The sequence below is a fragment of the Oryzias melastigma genome, unplaced genomic scaffold (genome assembly GCF_002922805.2).
Source record: "Oryzias melastigma strain HK-1 unplaced genomic scaffold, ASM292280v2 sc00320, whole genome shotgun sequence".
In the NCBI taxonomy this organism is placed as follows: Eukaryota; Metazoa; Chordata; class Actinopteri; order Beloniformes; family Adrianichthyidae; genus Oryzias; species Oryzias melastigma.
The window spans coordinates 44,742-66,806 of NW_023416925.1; the positions used below are offsets into that span (position 1 = coordinate 44,742).

A 22,065-nucleotide genomic window follows, 5' to 3' on the forward strand; every position below is an offset into this window, starting at 1 on the left:
AATCCTCTCTGGCCCTCCAGATCATTTTATTTTATTGTTATTAACGATGTTATCTTGAGCTCATTTCTAACTTGTATAATCACGACAAAATCTGTTTTTATGGGGAGTAAAATATTGAAAGTTATTTAAGGTTTAAGTTGATTTATTCAGAATAATATTCCTGTCTTTTTATTATTTATAATTATGTAAAAAGTTATGTTTTAAAGTTTTGAAAATTGACATTCTTCTAGCTTCATAGACTATTTTGGCATTTATTAATATTTTTAGGCTATTTTGGCGTTGAGCTAATATTTTAGCTAATTTAGGCCTTTTTTAAAGTTTTTTTTAGGCTATTTTGGGGTTTAGCTAATATTTCAGCTACATGCTACACACTAGCTGTTTTTTTTTTTTTTTGTCCATTTTTGAGTTTAGCTGTTTTTTTTAGCTAAATGCTATTACTGTTTTGGCTCATTTAGGCTTTTTTAAAAAGTTTTGTAGGCTATTTTGAAGTTTAGCTATTTTTCCAGCTTTATGCTAGCTGTTTTGACTAAGTTTTTAGGCTAATTTTGCATTTAGCTAATATTTTCACTGGCTATCAGCTTCAGTGTTTTTAACTATCAATTTCAGCATCTTCAGCGGCCAAATTCAGTTTACAGCATTCACACTATTATTATTGCAGGTTATGCTAAATATCTAGTTCATAATTATGTTAAAAAGTTACGGTTTTTAAGTTGTATAAATGTAGTTTTAGAGTGCTCAGTAAATGTTTATCCTGTTCGGCCCGTGATCTAAGGTGTGTTTTGGATTTTGGCTCCTGTGTGATTGAGTTTGACACTCCTGCTCTAAAATGTTTTTTTACCATTTGTGATCGTAAAAAATGGTGAGATGTTAGATTTAGGCTGTAATTGACCAGGAAATGGGAATCAAACCAGCAGCAGACTAAAAAAACTGATTTGTAGTCTAACAGGATTAAAATGACAGTAAGTTGAAGTCGATGCTTTTTTTTTGTATGTCGTGTCAAATGATATGTAATCATAGAAAATTACAACAAAGGAAAATCAACCCAGAATTGATTTGAATCATTTATAGATGTTTTTTACACACAGCTTTTCTGGATCGGAATTTTTGTGCTTCAGCTTCATGGAAGTCCAAATGTTTCCACGTCAGCCTCTGACGGATTTCACCTCATTGCCTCACTGACTGTCAGAATCTCTCAAAATTTACACATTAATCAGCCGTTTGGAGTTTGGAGAATTCAGTTCTCCTTATAATTCTGTTACATTTTAGTTTAATAAAATGCTGGTGAGGATTATTTCTATTTCCCTTGTTATCAGCCCCAAAGAGCTGCACACGAAAAATGTCAAGTATATTAACAAATGGTTGCTGTCAGAGAGATTTCAAACATCCTTTTTAAACAAGTGTTTTCTTTAATGTCATACAAAGGAACACAGAGACACTCAGACTGGAATGGATTAAGCAAAGAGAGACCAGCAGACAAACAAACTTCAAACCCGTTTAAACATGGCTGTGGAAGAGTTTAGACCGTATAACTTCACCTTAGTTCACCTCATTCACATCACTTCCTGTCTGAACTCTGAGGTTTGTTCCTTCTTTACAGTGAGTTTATGTCTGATAGCTTTATGAACTGTCTGCTCTGTCTGCTGACTCAGATGACAGGAAGTTCAGAGGCCACGCTATGAGGAGAGAAGGGCTGAGAAAAGGTACTGAGCATTTCTTGTGCATGGCTGGTTACTCTTCCCAAACATTTAACACAAAAGGATACCTGGAATTTAAGAAGAATCATTACATTGTAACTATTACTCCTCCGTAAACATAATAAGACATTTAGATCAAAAACTCATGAAATGAAGGAGTCTTTTTACTTCTTGCACGTTTGTTTGTCTGCTGACGGCTCTGTGTGATTCTGCAGACCAGAGAAAAGACGGGAAGAAGAGAGGTACGCTCACTGTGGAGCGTGCATGTGTGTTCCTGCATGATCCTTTGAAGTGTGTCTTCTTATTCCCAATGTTTGCAATAATATTGGTACAAAATTAGTGTTGGCAGGTACAAAAAAGGTTATCGCTTAGGACAGGAGTCAGCAACCTTTAACAGTAGAAGAGCCGTTTGGTCTTGTTTTCTACTGATCCAAACCTAGAAGGAGCCGCATTGTCTTACTTTAGCCTTTAAGAAATTTGGATTTGCATTCATGATCGTCTTTTTAAAATAATAAATACGAATTATTTCTATTTTTTGCACAATCAAAAGCAAAAATATAAAAAGAAACTGGCATTTCTCAAAATGTGATTTTTTTCTTTTTTTCTTTTTATGTTTGACAGAAGCTCAAATAATTTCTTTTCAAAATAAAAGATACTCTGTGCCGAACAGGATCATCTCAGAGCAGCTCTGAACAGCTAGTAACCAATCTTGTGCAGCATAAGATAATCTCTGCTTTTATCTCATAAAAGATCAAACTTTTTACCAAAGTTTATCTTTCCATATAAAATCTGTTGATTCTGGAGGTAGAGTTGATCAAACAAGACGTCTTCAGGTCAACAGGATGTAAAAACCTACATAGTTTATCATCTATGTGAACCTCAGACATTAATTTATACATTTAACTCATCTAAATTAAATAAATGTTAATTAAGTCATTCTTACTATAAACAATGGCTATTTTATTTTTCTTTTGTTATTTTTTATCCTCCCCCCCCTCTTTGTCCTCAGCAGTCTTACTCTGCTGGGTTTTATTTATTTTAGTTTGGGGTTGGATCTTGGTAGTCTTAGTTTACAGGCTTTGTTTATTTGTTTTGTTTAGGTAGTTTTGGTTAAGCAGACATTATCAGGAGCTGCTGACTCTGACGGTCAACATGTCTGGGTCAGCAGTCTCCATGACTTATTTTATGTTTGATCAAGGATCCACAATGTAGAGATAAAAGAGCCACATGTGGATCTGGAGCTGCAGGTTGTAGACTCCTGGATCAGGCAAAAACAAATATTTCTATTTTATCAGAATAGACAGCATACACACACACACATAAGTGCTGCTTTACAAACATTTCAAAAAGCTGGTTTGATGTTCATCAAAAAAAAGAAAAAAACTTTAGTGATCCACATGTTGATGTTTCTGGCCATATTGTCTACAAGACTTATCAAGAATAACCCCTCACTCTAAACAAAGATGATTTTCATCTTCTAATGGAACTCTCAGCCGGTTGGATCTGCAGTCCTACAGTCAGACTTGTGTGAGTCTAAAGTTTCCAGACAGCTGAAGATGCTGGAGCTGCTTCTGTGTTTGAACAGGAGCTCTCCTTCTGGGTTCCTGCATGTTGTGGTGATCTAACCTGAGTGAAGGACCTGCAGACTTCAGTGTCAAACACTTCTATGTTGTTCTAGAAGTCGACTCCAGGGCAGTCACTGATCCAGGTGTAGAGTCTCCTGAAGGTACCTTCCAAGTCTCTCTTCTGATTAACTAGTTAAAGGATTCAGAAAGTGAAGGAATGTGAGCTGATCTTTTAAATAAGTGTTTGTTTTTGGTCTCAGAAGAAGCTGCAGATGGAATGAACACAACCAAAGGTACTAAAGCAGAGCACCTGCTGTGTGATTCTTTACAGCCATGATGGTTTGGATTCCTGTGACACGGGCATGGACTCGTCTGACTGCGCAGCTCTAGATTTGATGTGTAACACCACTAACAGAGTTGAAGGAGCATCTTTGTGACTGCTCTGAAACATTTCAGACATTTATTAAAAACCTTTTTTTGCATTAATCCCTCTGAGTGAAGATCGTAACTCCTCCCAGGATGTCTTTCAGCTCTAACATTTCTCTGGTTGCTGTGAGTTGTAGATTTTAAATCTCAAATTTGTGGTAATAAATCCATAAAGAATGATCTTTTGTTGATGGCCTTTAATCCTAAACCTCAGAACATCACCACATCAAAGGCTCCAGGCTGCGCTCGGCTTTAAAAGAAGAGCTGAGAATGATCCACGAGAAAATGGAAGCCAAGAGGATAGCTCGCATCGCACTGAGCGAGATCCGAGTCCTGTTGGCTGAGGAGGAGGAGCGGAGGGAGGCTGACTGGACCCTGAAGATCAGGAGTCTGGAGGAAGCTCAAGAGCACTGGAGGGAAGAGAAGGAAAGGATGGAGAGGGAAAAGGCTGAGACTGAAAGGCTGGAAAAGGAGAAGTTGGAGAAGGAAAGACTAGAAAAGGAAAGGTTGGAGAAGGAAAGGTTGGAGAAGGAAAGGCTGGAAAAGGAAAGACTAGAGAAGGAGAAGTTGGAGAAGGAAAGACTAGAAAAGGAAAGGTTGGAGAAGGAAAGGTTGGAGAAAGAAATGCTAGAAAAAGAAAGACTAGAGAAGGAAAGACTAGAGAGGGAGAAAGCTGAGACTGAAAGGATGGAAAAGGAGAAGCTGGAGAAGGAAAGGTTGGAGAAGTTAGAGAAGGAAAAGTTGGAGAAGGAAAGAATTGCAAAGGAAAGACTAGAAAAGGAAAGGCAGGAGAAGTTGGAGAAGGAAAGGCAGGAGAAGGAGAAGTTGGAGAAGGAAAGAATTGAAAAGGAAAGACTAAAGAAGGAAAGGTTGGAAAAGTTGGAGAAGGATAAGTTAGAGAAGGAAAGGTTGGAGAAGGGAAGAATTGCAAAGGAGAAGGCTCAGAAGGAAATGTTGGAGAGGGAAAGACTTGAAAAGGAAAGACTAGAAAAGGAAAGGCAGGAGAAGTTGGAGAAGGAAAGGCAGGAGAAGGAGAAGTTGGAGAAGGAAAGAATTGCAAAGGAGAAGGCTCAGAAGGAGAAGTTAGAAAAGCAGAAACTGGAGAGGCAAAGGTTGGAAAGAGTGAAGGCAGAGAAGGAAAGGATAGAAAAGGAGAAAGCTGCTAAAGAAAGGGCACAAATGGAACGAGAGAAGGCTGAGAGGAAAAGACTGGAGGAGGAAAGACTTAAGGAGAAGATTGCCATGGAAAAAGCAGAGAAAGAAAGGGAGAAAATGATCCAAGAAAGACTTGAAAAACAAAGGTTAGAAAAAGAAAGAATTGCAAAAGAAAGAGCTGAAAGAGAGAGACTGGAAAAAGAAAGAATAGCCAAAGAGAGGGCAAGAGAAGAGAGGGAAAGACTTGCTAGGGAGCTACAGGAGAGAGAGCGCATCGCTAAAGAAAAGGAGAGAGTCTCCAAGGAAAGGCAAGAAAAAGAAAGGATTGCTAAAGAAAGACTGGAGAGAGAGCGCATCGCTAAAGAAAGGGAACGAATTGCCAAAATGAAGGCAGAAAATCAAAGAGTGGAGAAAGAACGCCTAGAAAGAGCCGCTAAAGAAGAGAAGGAACGCATCAACCAAGAGAGGGAGAGAGTCGCAGAGACGGAGAGATCAGCCAAAGAAAAAGAGAGAATCGCTAAAGAACAGATAGTGAAGGAACAGCAAAGACTAGAGCGGGAGAACGCCTCCAGGGATGAGCAGATGAAGAAAAGGCAGAGAATGGTGGAAGAGAAAGCCTTGTGGGAGAAGAAAGGACAGGAAGGAAATTCCACCTCGAGCAACACTCGGAGACCGGAGAACCTGCAGAGGAAGAACGGCACTTCTGGGATGGAGAGACGAGGCTCTGCGGCCGCCGGGAGAGACAAGAACGTCTTGGAGAAGAAGAAAAAATGAGTCTATAATATACGTGTTTAAACCATTTTCAGTAAGAAAAAAAAGTTTCATCATCAGAACACAATGAATTCATAATACTTTGTAAAATGTTCATATTTATTAGGTTTTTACTTTAAAATCCAGGAAGGATAGATGAAACACTTCTTTAAATTAGGACAAACCTAAAGCTTATTTCCTAGTTTGGTGCTTTTGTTGTGAACATGATCTTTTGTGATTTTAGGTTGTGGTGTTTTCTTTATTTCATTAAAGTAATTTTTTAATTGAAGCAGCATTTTTTTACGTTTTTGTTACAGTATTTTACATTATATTTTACTGTTTTACATAAACTGAGGAATGAAAAAGGCCCCAGATGCAGCAAAGGGTTTGTTTTTCATTTTTCCACAAACCTTTTAATGTACAATAAACAACATTTACTAAACTAATTCGAACTGAAAACATCAATACACCTAAAACTAAATACCATCTGTTAAACTTTCTTCTATTTTATTTGCGTTTAAACTGAATGTTTTTATTTATTTATTTATTGTTCGATGAAAGGACTTGGTGTCTTTTCATAAGTAGACTTCCTCCTTTAGGAGAAAAATGTTTCTTTTTCGGTGACAATAGTCTCCAATTGTTAGATTTTATTCACAGGTTTTGGCCAAAACAAATCATTTTCATTTTTGTATAAAGGAAAGATTTAAGTGTGATTTTTATGGACTTTTTCCTGCAAATAGAAAGAGGTTTGTGTGTGTTTTTTTTTTGTCAGACACAAAGATACGAATAATGCAAATTCAAACAGTTTCTGTCTGTGTCTTAAACACTTTCAGCACACCACGGTGTTGTGCTGCACAATGAAAGGTTCATGTTTGCCCTCAATCGGAAAACTCATTTTTATAATGTTTGTGCTCTTGGTTCTGCTGCATTTGATCAGAATATTCTGACTCTCTTAACTTTTTCCTGTTAATGATGAACTTTGAAAGTTGATATAAAGTGTTCTTTTTTCTCAGCTGTGAATCATGTCTGTTTTATTTATGCGTTTTTTCTTCTTCTCTCTTTATCTGTTGGTTTTATTAAACACTGTCTCTTCTGAGTGAAATGAGCTTTAATTCATACTTTTTGCATTTATATTTTTTACATTGTGGAGATGCTCAAGAGGCTTTTTAATCAAAGGAAGAAACAGAAGTCATGGAGATCAGTCTGATTACATTTGAGTTCTTCTGTAATACCACAACTCACCAGCAGGGGCATCAGACTCACACACAAGAACATGTTTGGACTAGTATAAAGTAGGGTTGCCACGATTAGTCATTGACTAATCGACTATTAAATTAGTCGACTATTAAAATAGTCAACTAATTTAATAGTCGATCAGTTGTTACTTCATATTTTATGGAGTCAGTGTAGTAAACTTGAACAAAGTTGTGAGTTTTCAGCAGCAAAAATTGTATTTTTTTAAACAATATTTGAGTCAAAACTTTATCTTTTGGGAAAAACAGTTCCTTGTTTCAGATGCCAGCCTCATTAAAGAGAGATAACTAATATACTTTCCATCAAACTCATTTTGACAGGCGACCTTTGACCCTACTTATAACTTCCAGAAACGATTTGATTCACAAGAGCCTGAATTGATTTGATCCCAATTTTTTTAAATTCTTCAATTCAATTCAATTCAATTTTAAATTTACAAATTTACACACATTTGTTTAGAAATACATTACAAATATTGTATTTAATTTGAATATATTCATATTAATCTGATCCAGTTCACATCCTGTAAATGTATTAGAGAAATAATGAGATTGTTAATATCATCCAGTGTTACATGGATTCTCTAAAGGAGAAGTTCTAACTAAAATGTTCAGATCATTAACATTGGAAACATTGTTCTGCTTCTCCTGGAGGACGTTTCAGTTTGGACACTAGGTGGCGATCACGCTATAGAAGTACGTTTCATGACAGTATAAATAGTTACTTTGAAAATTATTCCCTTAAAAGACTTTGAAAAATTAATGTCTGTAAGTAAATAAAGATGTTCATTTAGTCAGGAATGTATTTTCTTTGGTCAACCGAACGTTAGCATTAGCTGTCCTATGGGAAATTCTATTGAACGTTAGCATCAAGCTAGTGGACTTTAGCTTTATATGCTAAATCAATTTATATCTTTTGGGAATTGATTATTGATCTATTAAGCTTAAATCGATTCAAATCGATTGATTTTTTTTTTTTCAACCCAGCCCTACTCTTTACATAAAAAAATTGTATTAAATTGTTATATCATCTTGAGGGGCGGGGCACCTGTCAAAACGAGTTTGATGGAAAGTATATTTCTTATCTCTCTGTCATTTGATTTAATCTTATTTTAATCCCAGAAACTAATAAAGGACAGAAGCTGCACGATTTATTAAAAGTTTCATAAACTATCATCTTTATTGTCTTTATTTTTAGGTAGTTTAAAGCTAATGATGGTTAAGATGTGTGCTTTAATTTGACTTTACATGTGATTATATCAGCTTTTAGGCAACTTTTTTTTCATTTTATTCACTTTCATCGTCTAGGTCTGTGTTCATCCAAACGGCCCTGATTTAACATTGGTAGATAGTTTGGAATATGCAAGATGGTAAAAGACATTTTTCTTTGATTCTATAAATGACTTTTTAATCAGAACGACGTTACCGAAATCTGGCCGCAAAACTAGCCGCAAGCTTTGCTTGAAAAGTCCCGCCCCCTTCAACTGTCTCCGCCAGTTATTGTTTGAGGCTTGATCACATGTCATCAATCTGACCAATCAGAAGTGGTTAACGTCCTCACTTCCTTGTACTGATTCGGCTCATGAAGTCTCTCAGTTCCAACTAAAATAACAGCTAAAGCTCGTGTTTAGCGGTGTAGCTTCCAGCGGGATCCGACGTCAGACAGTTTAAAAAGTGAACAAAAGAATGAAGCTCAGACACGAGTCTGCCCGGAATCAGTGTGACTTTGGTAGGAGGGGACGTGGGACAAACCCCGGGATCATGCCATTTCTGTTAGTTACTAAACAGTTGATCGGAGAACCGTCAGTGATCGTGATATCCACAGAGAGAGAGAGGGAATATTTAATTAAACCTCAAGAATTCTGATGGAAAAATATTTAACAGGGATGAAAAGAAATAGAGAGAAAGAAAGAGAAAGTGCGGGGGGGGGCTTACACATGCAGCATCGCAAGAGCCAAATAGGGAGAGAGAGGTAACAACACAAAACGTAAAGAAAATGAGAGACATTAGAAAAGAAGAACAAACTGGAGCCATTTGACTTTTCTTGATAGTATGAAGGAACAGAGTCTGCAAGACATCATTCTATATAAGTACAATTATTCTCTCTATATATATTTATGGCTCTACAATCAACCTGTCCAGACACCTGAGAACTGAGAGAATCTTCTCTAAAACAGAGCAGATCATCACTGAGAGAAGAAAGCAGATGACATCCTCAAAGCTGAAACTCTTTTGTCTTTCTTAATGTCAATGTGAATAAAAGTCTTGATTTAGTGGTTTTTGCACAATTTAATTTGTATTTGGGTTGTGGTTGCAGAGTTTTGTGTTGTTCACTTCAAATGTGTTTAAAAGGAAAAAAGCTTAAAATGTGTAGAGTTAAAAACTGAATAGATAGTTCTTTTTTCATTAATTTTGTATGAATGATAAAAGATTATTTATCCCTACATCTGGAAGGGATAAATAACAGCATATACATAATTTACACTTTACATTAATAAAAACATGTTTACATCATGGATTTTGTGCATAATCTTATCTAGTAGTTTATAATGAATTAAATAAAGCAAACAACAACCTAAAAATCAATTTGGTATCAGAAAGAGTCGATGTTTTCAGAGAGCTAATGTTAAAGAACTGAATCTCTGAGAAGAGCCAGAATTCATCACTATTGTAGAGGGAAACCAGGAAAGACTGTTTCTACTTTGTCTGAAAGATTTGGAAGGATTCTTAAAAAAAAAATAAGCAAATGCATAACTAAATATTCCTAAAAACTGATTATTTAGATTTATTTTTTAGATTTTTTTTTTTTGATTTTTTAGTCATTCTTTAATGATAATAAATGTAGACTGTTTTGAAGAGATATATGTTTAACTTGAGCAAATTGACTAATGATACCAATGATATTTGAAGCAGAAAGTTGTATGGTGGGGGTGAGTGAATTGAGATTGAGAAACACTGGGTTAAAGTGACAGCACCTCTGTGCTGCAATGACGCTTCCTGATTATTTAAAAGATGTAAACCTGTGGAGGGAATCTACATCAGTACAGACTCAAATTTTTACCTTTTTGATGCTAGTGTGCCGTGGATTTTTTCATGGAAAAAGTGTACCTTGGCTCAGAAAAGGTTGAAAAACACTGGTCTAGGTCAGGGTCACCAATGAGGTGGCCCTCAAGGACCACACAAGGTGCCCTCAGGTCCTTTCCAAAAATAGCACAACTCACCTGTGAGCTGCATCTAAAATTAAATTTTATTCTGCTGCTATTTTTTTTTTTTTTTTTTTCACTTGCATTTTTATAGGTTTAAAAATGAAAACGTCTTAAAAACATGTTCATAATGCAAGAACTTTATATAAGTTTAGGTGACCTCTGACCTACTCCAGTTCAAAGATCATTAATTTTGTTAAAAATGCTGCAGATTTGGTCATTAGTTCAAAATGTGACAAGATTTGTTTAAAATGTGTACGTTGATTTTTCTTTAACATTAAATTATTGACAAACACGGAACAACATAGTGAAAATGAGACATTTTTCCCATGAATTGTAAGTAATCATCTGAAAATATAACAATTACTGAGATTAATAAAGTGTTGAATATTGATGTCTGTTTCATAGCTTGTTGCCAATTCATTTCAAATACAATGTATTTAATATAAAAACAAAAAAAGTTTATTCAATTTTATACAGACTTCTGACATTAAAGCATTCCCGGCAGTAATCTCAAGAGGGCGCTACAGAAAAAAAATAAATACCCTGTCTAAAATATAAATGTGTTAATCAATGAAAAATTAAACTAAATTAAACTTGCAAACATTTTGCCATTAACCTCCCTTTCTCTCCCTAAACTCTGCTTTGGCCTTCATCGTGTTTATTTCTTGATCTCCTGAGTTTCCTTTGCTCCCCCTAGTGGTGGAATTGCGCGTTGCGGTCTTTTCTTTAAAGAACCAGAACTCGCCACAGGAATGGGTTAGAAACTTGCTTTCTTTTTTGAAAATTCTTAAATATTTTTTTCTTCATACCTGGGCCAGATTAAACCATCTGGCGGGCCGGATACTAAATGCTATAAAACATCGGTGCACTGGTTCAGCTTGAAAACGGAGTTCACTTTCTTCTCTGCTTTTCCGTATGCAGGGGGGAGCTAGTTTAGAATTGTATTAAAAAGCTACAGTTTTAGAGTGTTCAATAAATGTTTATCCTGTTCGACCTGCGACCTAAAGGGTTTTGGATTTTGATCCCTTGTGTGATTGAGTTTGACACTCCTGAACTAAAGTGAAACTTCCCAAAAAGAACAAATGACTTCAGGAAAGGAAAACCTGAGGGACTGAAACAGAAGTAAATCATTAATTGGCATTTTTGGATTGACGTTTGGTTTGTTCTGTCTGCTCGGTCTGAGTAGAACCTTGATATATTCATGCATATTCATGAGAGTTTCTCCTTTTGTTTGTGTCTTTAAACAGGTTTGAAGACCTCAAAGAGTGATTCAGCAAAGGAGGAAACAAGTGAGCAACACTAAAACACACGAGTGTTCCCATCTGATCGGCAGGTTAGTAAACTCTTAAATTGTTTGTGATTTCACTTTTATTATTGAAGAACCCACAGAGAAAGTTCCAGAAAGCTTCAATCAGAAAGAGGAAGATCTTCCATCTGGTGCTGAGACCACGCCCTCTGGGGAGGAGCCAGCAGGTATGTTCACCCCGTCACCTATGCATATGACCCACGAGCAACAAAACCCTCTTTGACACAGCAGTGAATATTGCTATTATAGTTGTTAGTTGGGTTTTAAGACAGATTTACGGCTGCTGTGGTTCCAGCTGGTCACCATGACGACAGTAACACTCCGGCTTCTCTCTGTTTCAGCGCCGGGATCTCAGGACGTGGAGTCTGACATTCAAGGTCAGTTCATGCTCAGTTTTAACTCTTCTTTGTAAAATTTCTGAATGTTTCATGTTGAACTTTTACAGCTTTTGTTGTTATAAGAGTTATTATTTTTAAAATAAACGGTCAAATTGCAAAATGTACTGTAATTAGAATTATTGCATCAAAAACTCATGACAATTTAACATGCATTTGATTTTGTCTCAATTTATTTTCAAAAATATCAGATTGAATAGTCGTTTTTTATATTGAATTCTTAATTGCAAAATTATTATTTTTTTATATTCTAAGCCTGCATTGCATATTGAATAATGCATTTTCAAATTGCATGATCAAATATCAGATTCTATATCTATGTTGGATCCTGCAGGAAACCTTTTCAGTTTTCTTTATTTAAATCAGGGGTTTAGAACTCAGTCACACAGGGGGCCAAAATCCAAAACACACCTTAGGTCACGGGCCGAACAAGATAAACATTTATTAAACACTCAAAAACTACATTTTTAAAACAGTAACTTTTTAACATAATTATGAATAATCAAAAGACAGGAAAATTATTCCTGAATAAATCAACTTAAACCTTAAATAAATTTCAATATTTCAATATATATATGTTGTCAAAATTATACCACTTAGAAATGAGCACAAGATAGCATCGGGTCATTAATAACAATAAATTAAATAATCTGGAGGGCCGGACCCGGCCCCCGGGCCTTGACTTTGACACATGTGCTTTAAACATTCTCCAGTAAGTTCAAAAAGATGACTTCCTGTTGCTATCAGCTACAAGGCTCAAACCTTTTCCAGACAGAAACAGCCACCTACAGGACAAAGAGCTTCCATTCATCTTTGGCTTTTTCAAGGTTGATCTGCTAATTAGCTTCTGTTCAAAGTCAAGTTTTTAACTTTTTTTTGAGGGGAGTGTTTGCAATAAAAAAGATAAAAAATAAAGTGAAAGACTGCAGTGTTACAGGCTGACCTGAACAGGTCACTTTATACCTCTGCAGATTAAATTAGATTACTGTGACCTTGCTAAAGGTCACAGTAATCTAATGCAGTCAGAGTTTTCAGTTCCTGCTAATTCACTGATCTGAACAGCAGACACTCAGCTTCACTTCATCTAGTTTGAACCTGTCCAGCCTCAGAGTTCGGAAGTTTCTGCTCAGCTGAGCGGGTGCTGGTTGCCATGGTGACCACAGCAGCATCATCAGCTGTGAACCTTTGTGTCTCTGTTCAGCTGCTGTCCCGCTGCCTCCACTGGTGGAAGATGAGTTCATTCCAGGTCAATTCAACATTTTTATCTCTTTTCTAATCTGCTCCCTCATTTCTGGGGGAATTAACATTTCATGATCTTCTAAAAAGTCTGATGTTTGACTCAAGCGCACTCGCTCGTCTCTGCTTCTTCATCAGACCATCCTCAGGACAGCGCTCATCCGTACGGTCTGTGATCCTTTCTTCTGCTTTCCTTTCTCTGAGCGTCCCGCCTCTTCTTATTAAACGTTCGTCTCTTTTAGAGGAGGAAGTCGACGCCATCGACAGCACCGGAGGTGAGGCCAGTTTAGAGCTCAGAGCTTCACACACGAGGATGTGCAGCAGGTGGACAAGAGTGGAGAAGTCCCAATGAAACAAACGCACAGAGCATCTCAAAACGGAGATTCATGGGAAACCATGTTTTTAGAGAACAAGATGAAAGACAATAATGGCTGCTTTGAATTTTAACTTTACAAATGTATGAATAAATATGAAAAAGCTAATCTGATTAGATTTACTTTATGGCTTTAGAAGTTAAAACTTTGTAAAATGAAAGAATCAGCTTGTGATGTTTGGTTAAATCGGGGAGGATCTCCTCATGCGTCAGTATCTGTTCAGTCAGGATGCAGAGGAAGCTTTTGTTCAGAAGGAGCAGGATGGATTCTGTGACGCAGCTTCACTTTGATGTTTTCCAAAGAACATTTTAACATTCCACAGTTAGTTAGGAGCATCTACAGCAGGAGTGTCAAACTCAATCACACAAGAGGCCAAAATCCAAAACACACCTTAGGTCACGGGACGAACAGGATAAACATTTATTGAACTCTCTAAAACTAAAATTTTAAAACTTTAAAACTGTAACTTTTTAACATAATTATGAACTAGATATATAGCATCACCTGTGATAATGTTAGTGTGAATGCTGGAAGATGAATTTGGCCGCTGAAGATGTTAGTGCTGATAGCTGAAGATGCTGAAAATGATAGCCACCTAAAATATTTGCTAAAGGCCAATTAGCCTAAAAAAATATTACAAAAAACTTGGTTAGCCAAAACAGCTAGCATTTAGCTGAAATATTAGCTAAACTACAAAATAGCCTAAAAAATCTTAGTAAATCTTAGTAAACGCCAAAATAGTCAAAACTTTATAACCATAACTTTTTATCATAATTATGAATAATAAAAAGACAGGAATATTATTCCAGAATAAATCAACTTAAACCTTAAAATAATTTGTAATATTTTACCCTCCATAAAAATATATTTAGTCAAAATCATACAAGTTAGAAATAAGCTCAAGATAACATTGAGTCATTAATAACGATAAAATAAAATGATCTGGAGGGCCGGATCCGGCCCCCGGGCCTCGACTTTGACACATGTGATCTACACTATTTGTGACCAAAGTGGGGCTCGCCGGACCAAATTTGACCCACCAAAGGTTATTTTTTGGCCCGACGTGTTGTGGCTGTATAAGCCATGGAGTGTTTAGTTAGAACTTCTTACCCGTTTCCCATTGATTCTCCATGTGTTCCAAAACTCTACAGCTGTAATATTCTTTCAGCCTCCGGGTGGCGCTGTTAGCACTTTCCTTGCCTGCAGCTATGGGTGAAACAACCCTGGTCTTTATTTGTGTTAGAAATCCCCAAGAGCCTGCACGGTCACTTCAGATGCTTTTAGCAGCTTTTTTAGCTAGCCCAGATGGAGCGGCAAACGGATAAGGTCAAAAGGCCAGCTCCACGACTGTCATTAGGAACCCAGTTTGGTGTTTTGATATTCCTTATTTTCTCCTTTTATTTCATGACGTTCAAAAACATATTGTATTTGGCCCACAGACTGGGATCCCATTTAGATTTTGGCCCTTTGAGTGAAATAGTTTGATCTACACAGATGTGGGAACAACATTTTACAAAGTTCTCCATACTCGACTCCTCTGTAGCTGGTGCTCTTTCTGATGCTGACATCAGATCTTGTTGAATCTGTCGTAAACTGCTCAGTATTGAAGAAGATTTCTCCTTTTGTCCTGTCTCAGTTCTGGTGGAGGAACCGCAGCCGGAGAAGACTCCAGGTGAGTGAACCTGATCCCCTCTGTCTCTTTAGTTATCCGTCTTCTCTCCATTCAAAAGGCCATGTGTGTTCATGAATGAAGCCTCCACACTGATGAAAGTGTTAAAAAAACTGTAAACTGCCCTTACTCCAGACACAAAAACAGTTATGCTTTAATGACTTAAAGTTACGTTTTTGCTTCTTTTAAATAAAAAGACAGAAAGGGTCTTCACGGTTTTTCCATAGAGGACAATAGTGGAGCTGAAATATGTTCTTCCTGGTTGTGTTTTCCTGCAGAACCATCTGGACAGTACCAGACAAGCTCCAAAGTCACACATGAAACAGGTCAGTCTGCTTTGGGTTTCCTCCTTTCTTCTTAAAGCCATCCTGGTTCGGAATGCTGATAAATGTCTCGTATTTATCTGGTTTGGTTTGCTTTTGCACACAAAGATTGATTAATAGTTCCAATATCTGCTCGTTTGAGGGCTTCTGCCTAAAATGAGTTCAGACCTGGACATACAGACAGCAGCTTCTGACGGCCGTCTATGAATCACCACCTTCACCCAGCAGTGTTTTCATCACTCTGTTTTAGAGCTGTCCTCCTTTTTCAGCACTTTCAGCTCACGGTAGCTTTAACACATGCGAGAGAACGTGAACAAACCTGAGGGTGTGTTTCTAACTCGGTCCTCTCTGGTGTGTTTCAGTTATTCAGTCGGAGGAGCGAGCGGGAAGTCATCCTGCAGCGACAACGGAGGTGGAACCCTCGCCTGTAGAGGCCGCCGGTGAGTCTGTTTAAGGAGTTAAATCACGTGTCAAATTCAAGGCCCGGGGGCCAGATCATTTTATTTTATTATTAATGACCCGATGTTATCTTGACCTCATTTCTAACTTGTATAATTTTGACAAAATATATTTTTATGGAGAGTAAAATATTAAAAGTTATTTAAGGTTTATGTTGATTTATTCTGGAATAATATTCCTGCCTGTTTTTATTCATAGCTATGTTAAAAAGTTACATTTTTGAAGTTGTAAAAATGTCGTTTTAGTGTGTTAAATGTTTGTCCTGGTCCCCCACGACCTACGGTGTGTTTTGGATTTTGACCCTCTATGCGATTGAACTCGACACCCCAGAGTTAAATGAAAGACTTGGTCCAGCTCCAGCTGTGTTGTTTCTATGGTAAAATCCTTCCCAGCAGGCTTTTTATTATGATTGTGCATTTTTTTAATAAAAAGAAAAAACCTGTGCTGTTTTATACACTGTACAAAGTGAAACATTGGATCAATTAACTAAAGTTCTGTAATTTATCGCATTTTAAAAAGTTAGTTTTCATCAAATGAAATTTTGGGTTGATGATTTATTCAACTCAAAAATACACTTTGTTAAAACTAATGTTTAAATGTTGCTCTCTCCTGTTAGATTATGACACCTCACAAGCTCATATTAGTGTAGCAAAAAAAAAATAAAACCGGGATCAATATCGTCGCTATCCAGCTGTACAGTTCTGATCCAGATTCCAGCTCAGACCCAGAAAACAAAGACGTTCATGGATCTATTTGTCTGCATGTGAAGGCATCAGAAACCGGAGCTCTTTCCGTTTTTGTCTGCTCCTGATCCAACACGGTTTAAGTAAAGAAATACTCAGAATGCTGTCGTAATCTTAATTTTTTTAATATATGTCCTCCATTGTGATTCATGAGGAAAAATGCTAAAGAACATGTTAAAAAATACGACGGATGAAGTGTTTTTCTCCTCTGATTAGAAGAGTGGCGTGAGGATCAACTGGATTTATCATGTTAACGGTTGAAAAGTTACAATAAATTAAAGAACATAACCACTGGATGTCCTGTGTTAAACAGAACATTTGCATAAAAGTAACGTTTTCTTTGATGACAGAACAAAAACAGTCCTTACAGCTCTTTAAAGTCAGTGGTATATCTGTTCAATGTGTGACAGGAAGGACGGAGGAGCCAGTGGAGGAGAAGCTGCCAGGTAGAGACATGAGTGTATGTGAAAGGTCGTTTCTGAGAGGTTTCTCTGATCTCTGGTTTGTTCTCCTGCAGTGAAGAAGAAGAAGCCCAAGTTACTGAACAAGTTTGATAAAACTATCAAAGCAGAAATTGATGCAGCAGAGAAGCTTCGCAAGAAGGTAGCACCGCCGTCAGCAGAGCTCCGAGCTCCGTGTCTGCAGGAGATGACGTTCTCGCTCTGCTTCAGGGGAAGGTGGAGGAGGCGCTGGAGGCGTTTGAGAGGCTGGTGCAGCAGTTTCCTCAGAGCCCCCGCGCTCGCTACGGGAAAGCTCAGGTGCTGTACACGTCTGCTTATTGATATACATTACTTTGTTTTATTGTCATTAATGACCAGATGTTATCTTGACCTCATTTCTAACTTGTATAATTCTGACAAAATGTATTTTTATGGAGAGTAAAATATTGAAAGTTATTTAAGGTTTAAGTTGATTTATTCTGGAATAATATTCCTGTCTTTTATTATTCAGAATTATGTGAAAAAGTTACGGTTTTAAAGTTTTGAAAATTAGCATTCTGCAGCTTTTTGGACTATTTTGGCATTTACTAAGATTTTTTAGGCTATTTTGGAGTTTAGCTAAAATTTCAGCTACATGCTAGCTGTTTTGTCTTATTTAGGCTTATTTTTTAGAATATTTGCGAGTTAGGCTAATATTTACACGCACGTTTTGGCTTATTTAGGGTTTTTTTCTGTATTTTTAGGCTATTTTGAAGTTTAACTATTCTTTCATCTACACCCTAGTTGNNNTACGTGTTTTGGCTAGCCTAAGTTTTTTTTTTTAGTTTTCAGCTTCAGCATTTTTAGTTATCCATTTCAGCATCTTCAGCAGCCAAATTCAGCTTGCATCATTCACACTAGCATTATCACAGGTGATGCTATTTATCTAGTCCATAATTATGTTAAAAAGTTACAGTTTCAAAGTTTTAAAATGTAGTTTTAGAGTGTTTAATAAATGTTTCTCCTGTTCGGCCCGTGACCTAAGGTAAGGTCTGGATTTTGGCTCCTTGTCTGATTGAGTTTGACCCCTCTGTTTTACTGGATCGGCCCTGTCCTATAGACAGACGTGTGCACACAGGCACTGTTGCTATGCATTGAGTCGTGTCAGCAGAATGCAGCTGTTTCAATGTAAGACATGCACACATCAACCACAAATATCGGGCTACCTACGTCATTTTTTAACCACAAAACATGGCTCGAATTAAAGCTTAGAAATCATTCATGTCGTGGTATATTTACATTTTTGATATCTCTAAAAACTAAGCTGTAAACACTACAAGAACTGCGCCTTCTAGTTTTGTCAAATGAACAGATTTTTCCTTTGTGCAAGAATCTAATCAACTGAGCTTGTAAATGCTGATTACCCAGAAAGGAGGAGGATTGATTGATGAAGTTCAATAGTATGACTAGATAGATAGATAACTTTATTGGCTGATAAACTTTACAGTGAAGTAACAAAAACCATTTTCTTTTAAAAACACCTCAAAGTGCTGCACAAAGAACAAAAACACCCTCTAACACATACAGATAAAATTAGATAAGCAACAACATGAAAAACAACTTAAAAACTACATATTTTTATGTTTGCATTTCAATGGGTGACCTGAGCGCTCATGTCTGACGTGACCCCCCCCTCCCCCCAGGCGGAGGACGACCTGGCAGAGAAGCTGCGCAGCAACGAGATGCTACAGAGAGCCATCAACACCTTCAAAGAGGCGTCGGAGCTGCCAGACGCCACCGCCGACCTCCTGAGAGCGGCGCTGAAGAGACGAGCTGAGCGACAGCAGTTCCTTGGTATGGTGCAAACCAGGCCCGGTCCGGGCTGCATGGCGCCCTAGGCAAAAACAGAAACAACTTTAAACTATTTTAAATAAGTAAAACAGACAAACCTCTGCTCTGAGCCGTGTTTCCTCCTCTTCCTGTCTTTCTCCCTTGAAGCTGTCCCTGAGAGCTTGTTTTTCCATCCCTAAAGTTTTAAAGAAGCACCAACCGCGGCGTGCCCCTCTCCTCCCCCCAACGTAGCTTAGAAAGCGGCAGTGACAGGAATGGTTGTTTTATTTGTTTTTTGATTATTACTTTTGTATTTTTACATAAAATGAGTGCTCTGTCGAACTAAAAATATATATATATACATATAGTTTTTGTGATTCAATGCCCCGTCCAGCAGATGGGGACCTAGGCAGCTGTAAAACAACAAAAAAAGCCATATCATTGTTTTCCGTCTTTAGTCAGTCTTCCAGTGTTCAGACAAAGATTTCAATGTCCAAAAAATGTAGATCCACCAGGAAAAACATGTGTCTAAAGAAGGGAAAAAATGGACTGATCTCATCAAAGGGAAATGGTTGTGGTTTTCTTCCTTAATCCAGCTTTCATTTGAAGGTTATCCTTTATTCCTTTCTGTCTGGGGCCCCTCGTAGCCCCCCCCCCCAGCCTTTTATTCCTTCACCTGACAGCTGCCGACGCCCCAAACTTCTCTCCTTTTGTTTCCTTGCTGGTGACTCCGCCCATTTCCTTTATAATTCACATAATCCAACACAAAAAAACTGTTTCTATTTGTGTTAAGCGATAGTATTTTCAAACCAGTGTGAACTTTATCCATATCAGTGTTCTAATTATTATGTATTTATTTTGTCCACTGATACCTTTGGTAACGCTATAGTGCTGCCTTCAGGGTCCTCAGCTTAGTTCAGGACGTTCCTGTTTTACACATGGCAGCTCTTTAGTCTGTTTAGTTTATTTCAACAATCAGCTATTGTTTATATTTTATGATCAACCTTCTGCTTCTGTACAATTACTGAGTCCATTTTTTTGTGATATTGGGCTTTATAAATACATTTGAATTGACTCTGAAAGTTTCCCATTTCTCTGGTTTGATGATGACTCCTCCCTCCAGGTCGGACGCGTGGATCTCTGGTGACGCTGCAGAGGTTGGTTCAGATCTTCCCCGACGACGTCGCCCTGAAGAACGATCTTGGCGTGGCTCACTTGTTGCTAAACGACAACAAGGGAGCCAAGCAAGTATACGAAGAGGTTTGTAATTGGAAACGGACTTCCTGCTGTGCATTTGAGCCCTGAGTCCTGATTGGCTGTTTCTCCTCAATGCTCAGGTTCTGGACGTTGCCCCTGACAACGGGTTTGCCAAAGTACACTATGGGTTCATCCTGAAGGCAGAAAACCAGATTGCAGAGAGCATCCCTTTCCTGAGGGTTAGCACACACGTGCACACGTGCATGTGACTGCTGGCACCTTCAGCTCCTTACTTCCTGTCTGTCTCTGCAGGAAGGCCTGGAGTCTGGCGAGCCGGGTACCGACGACGGGCGCTTTTACTTCCACCTGGGAGACGCCCTCCAGAGAGTTGGAGACGACAGTGTGAGTGACAGTTCCCCTGCTGACCACAGGGGGCAGCCAAGAGATTATTTTCAGTTTTTAAAGAGCTTTGAAGTGAATTAGATAATTCTCCCATGACCTTGTCAGCACAGTGGTTGGAAGTCACTGAGTTAAGCTGTTTCAGTTGTCATAGAAACCGTTTAATCAGATCTAAATTGTGCGTGTATGTGTTCAGGCTTATCACTGGTATGAACTGGGTCACAAACGTGGTCACTTCGCCTCAGTGTGGCAGAGATCTCTGTACAACGTGAAGGGGCTGAAGGCACAGCCCTGGTGGACGCCCAAAGAGACGGGCTACACCGACCTGGTTAAGGTACGCAGCCTAACCTTGGCAGTTTGGTTCTTGAGCCAGAGTTAGTGATCCATGCGTGTGCTTTATCAGGCGCTGGAGAGGAACTGGAAGACGATCCGGGACGAGGCTCTGGCTGTGATGGATCAGGACAAGGGCCGCTTCTTACCGGAGGATGAAAACCTGCGAGAAAAGGGAGAGTGGGGCCAGTACACCCTGTGGATACAAGGTACACGCTACCTCCAGAATACACAGGTTTTATATGCAAACCAAAACTCTTAGTAAAAAGTTTTTATGAGTTAAAATCACATATTATCTTATGCTGCACAACATTGGTTACTAGCTGTTCAGAGCTGCACTGAGATGATCCTGTTTGGAACAGAGCATCTTTTATTTTGAAAATAAGTTTTAAAAAGTAACATTTTGAGAGATGCTGGCCTGAACCCCAGACAGGTGAACTATGATGCTTCAATATTTTTGTTTTCAGGGAGAAAATCTGCCAGCTCCTGTCAGGGCGTCCCGAAGACCTGCTCTCTGCTGGAGAGATTCCCTGAAGCCACAGGCTGCAGGAGAGGACAGGTAAGACCTGACGAGGCTCCGCCCTCAGCAGGTGAAGACGAGTCCAGGCTCCTCTGTCACGGTCTGTTTTTCCAGATCAAGTTCTCGGTGATGCAGCCTGGCACCCACGTGTGGCCTCACACCGGACCCACTAACTGCCGGCTGCGCATGCACCTGGGCCTCGTCATCCCCAAACACGGCTGCAGGATCCGCTGCACCAACCAGACCAGGTGACGGCCGCCCCCACCCTCACCGCGGCGGTCGCTGCAGTCCTCCCCGTGCTGACGGAGCCGCTCTTCTTGGTGTTTCAGGGAGTGGGAGGAGGGGAAGATCCTCATCTTTGACGACTCCTTCGAGCACGAGGTGTGGCAGGACGCCGACAGCTACCGCCTCATCTTCATCGTGGACGTCTGGCACCCGGAGCTGACGCAGCACCAGCGGCAGACTCTCAGCCCCATCTAACCCCCTGAACGGGCGAGGAGCGCCAGCTTGACCTCGGTACGGTAAGAGCCTCCTGAAACTGAAGAGGACGAACTGACGGGACGGCCAAGGACCAAACAGACTTTGAACTACTGACTCGGTACCTGAAGAGGCCCGGTTCTGGGCTCGGACTCTTTGCCAACTTTAAAGAATGTTTTCTGTTCAGTTTGATAAACTATGAAACACTAGAAGCATCAGAACTGTGGACTTTTTACCTTCACTCGTCATTTTTGCACATTTACTGGAAAATCGTATGAAATGATTTATATTTGTATGAAAAATAAAACACAAAAAAACTGAATGTGTTTGTGGCAAATG

The 22,065-nt window shown here is 38.7% G+C and overlaps 1 protein-coding gene across 12 annotated transcripts in view; it reads left to right on the forward strand.

The window, feature by feature from the left end:
• unm_hu7910 (un-named hu7910) overlaps window positions 1-22,048 on the forward strand; it is a 45,226-nt gene extending 23,178 nt beyond the window's left edge. For 6 of the 12 annotated variants that reach the window (XM_024265532.2, XM_036210950.1, XM_036210951.1 and 3 more), the window contains 5 exons: window positions 1,650-1,700; window positions 1,910-1,936; window positions 3,373-3,420; window positions 3,520-3,552; window positions 3,900-6,602. In XM_024265532.2, the coding sequence (XP_024121300.1) occupies window positions 1,650-1,700; window positions 1,910-1,936; window positions 3,373-3,420; window positions 3,520-3,552; window positions 3,900-5,614 (1,874 nt within the window). In that variant the 3' untranslated portion in view covers window positions 5,615-6,602. Of the gene's footprint in view, window positions 1-1,649; window positions 1,701-1,909; window positions 1,937-3,372; window positions 3,421-3,519; window positions 3,553-3,899; window positions 6,603-11,296; window positions 11,339-11,429; window positions 11,523-11,696; window positions 11,733-12,951; window positions 12,997-13,124; window positions 13,155-13,228; window positions 13,262-14,996; window positions 15,033-15,307; window positions 15,356-15,714; window positions 15,793-16,964; window positions 17,001-17,071; window positions 17,158-17,225; window positions 17,313-18,676; window positions 18,828-19,926; window positions 20,064-20,140; window positions 20,240-20,312; window positions 20,403-20,595; window positions 20,734-20,802; window positions 20,939-21,196; window positions 21,289-21,363; window positions 21,498-21,578 lie in introns of those variants that run through there. The other 6 variants (XM_024265529.2, XM_024265531.2, XM_024265530.2 and 3 more) reach the window with 5 other exon arrangements.
• Window positions 22,049-22,065: the final 17 nt, after the last annotated feature.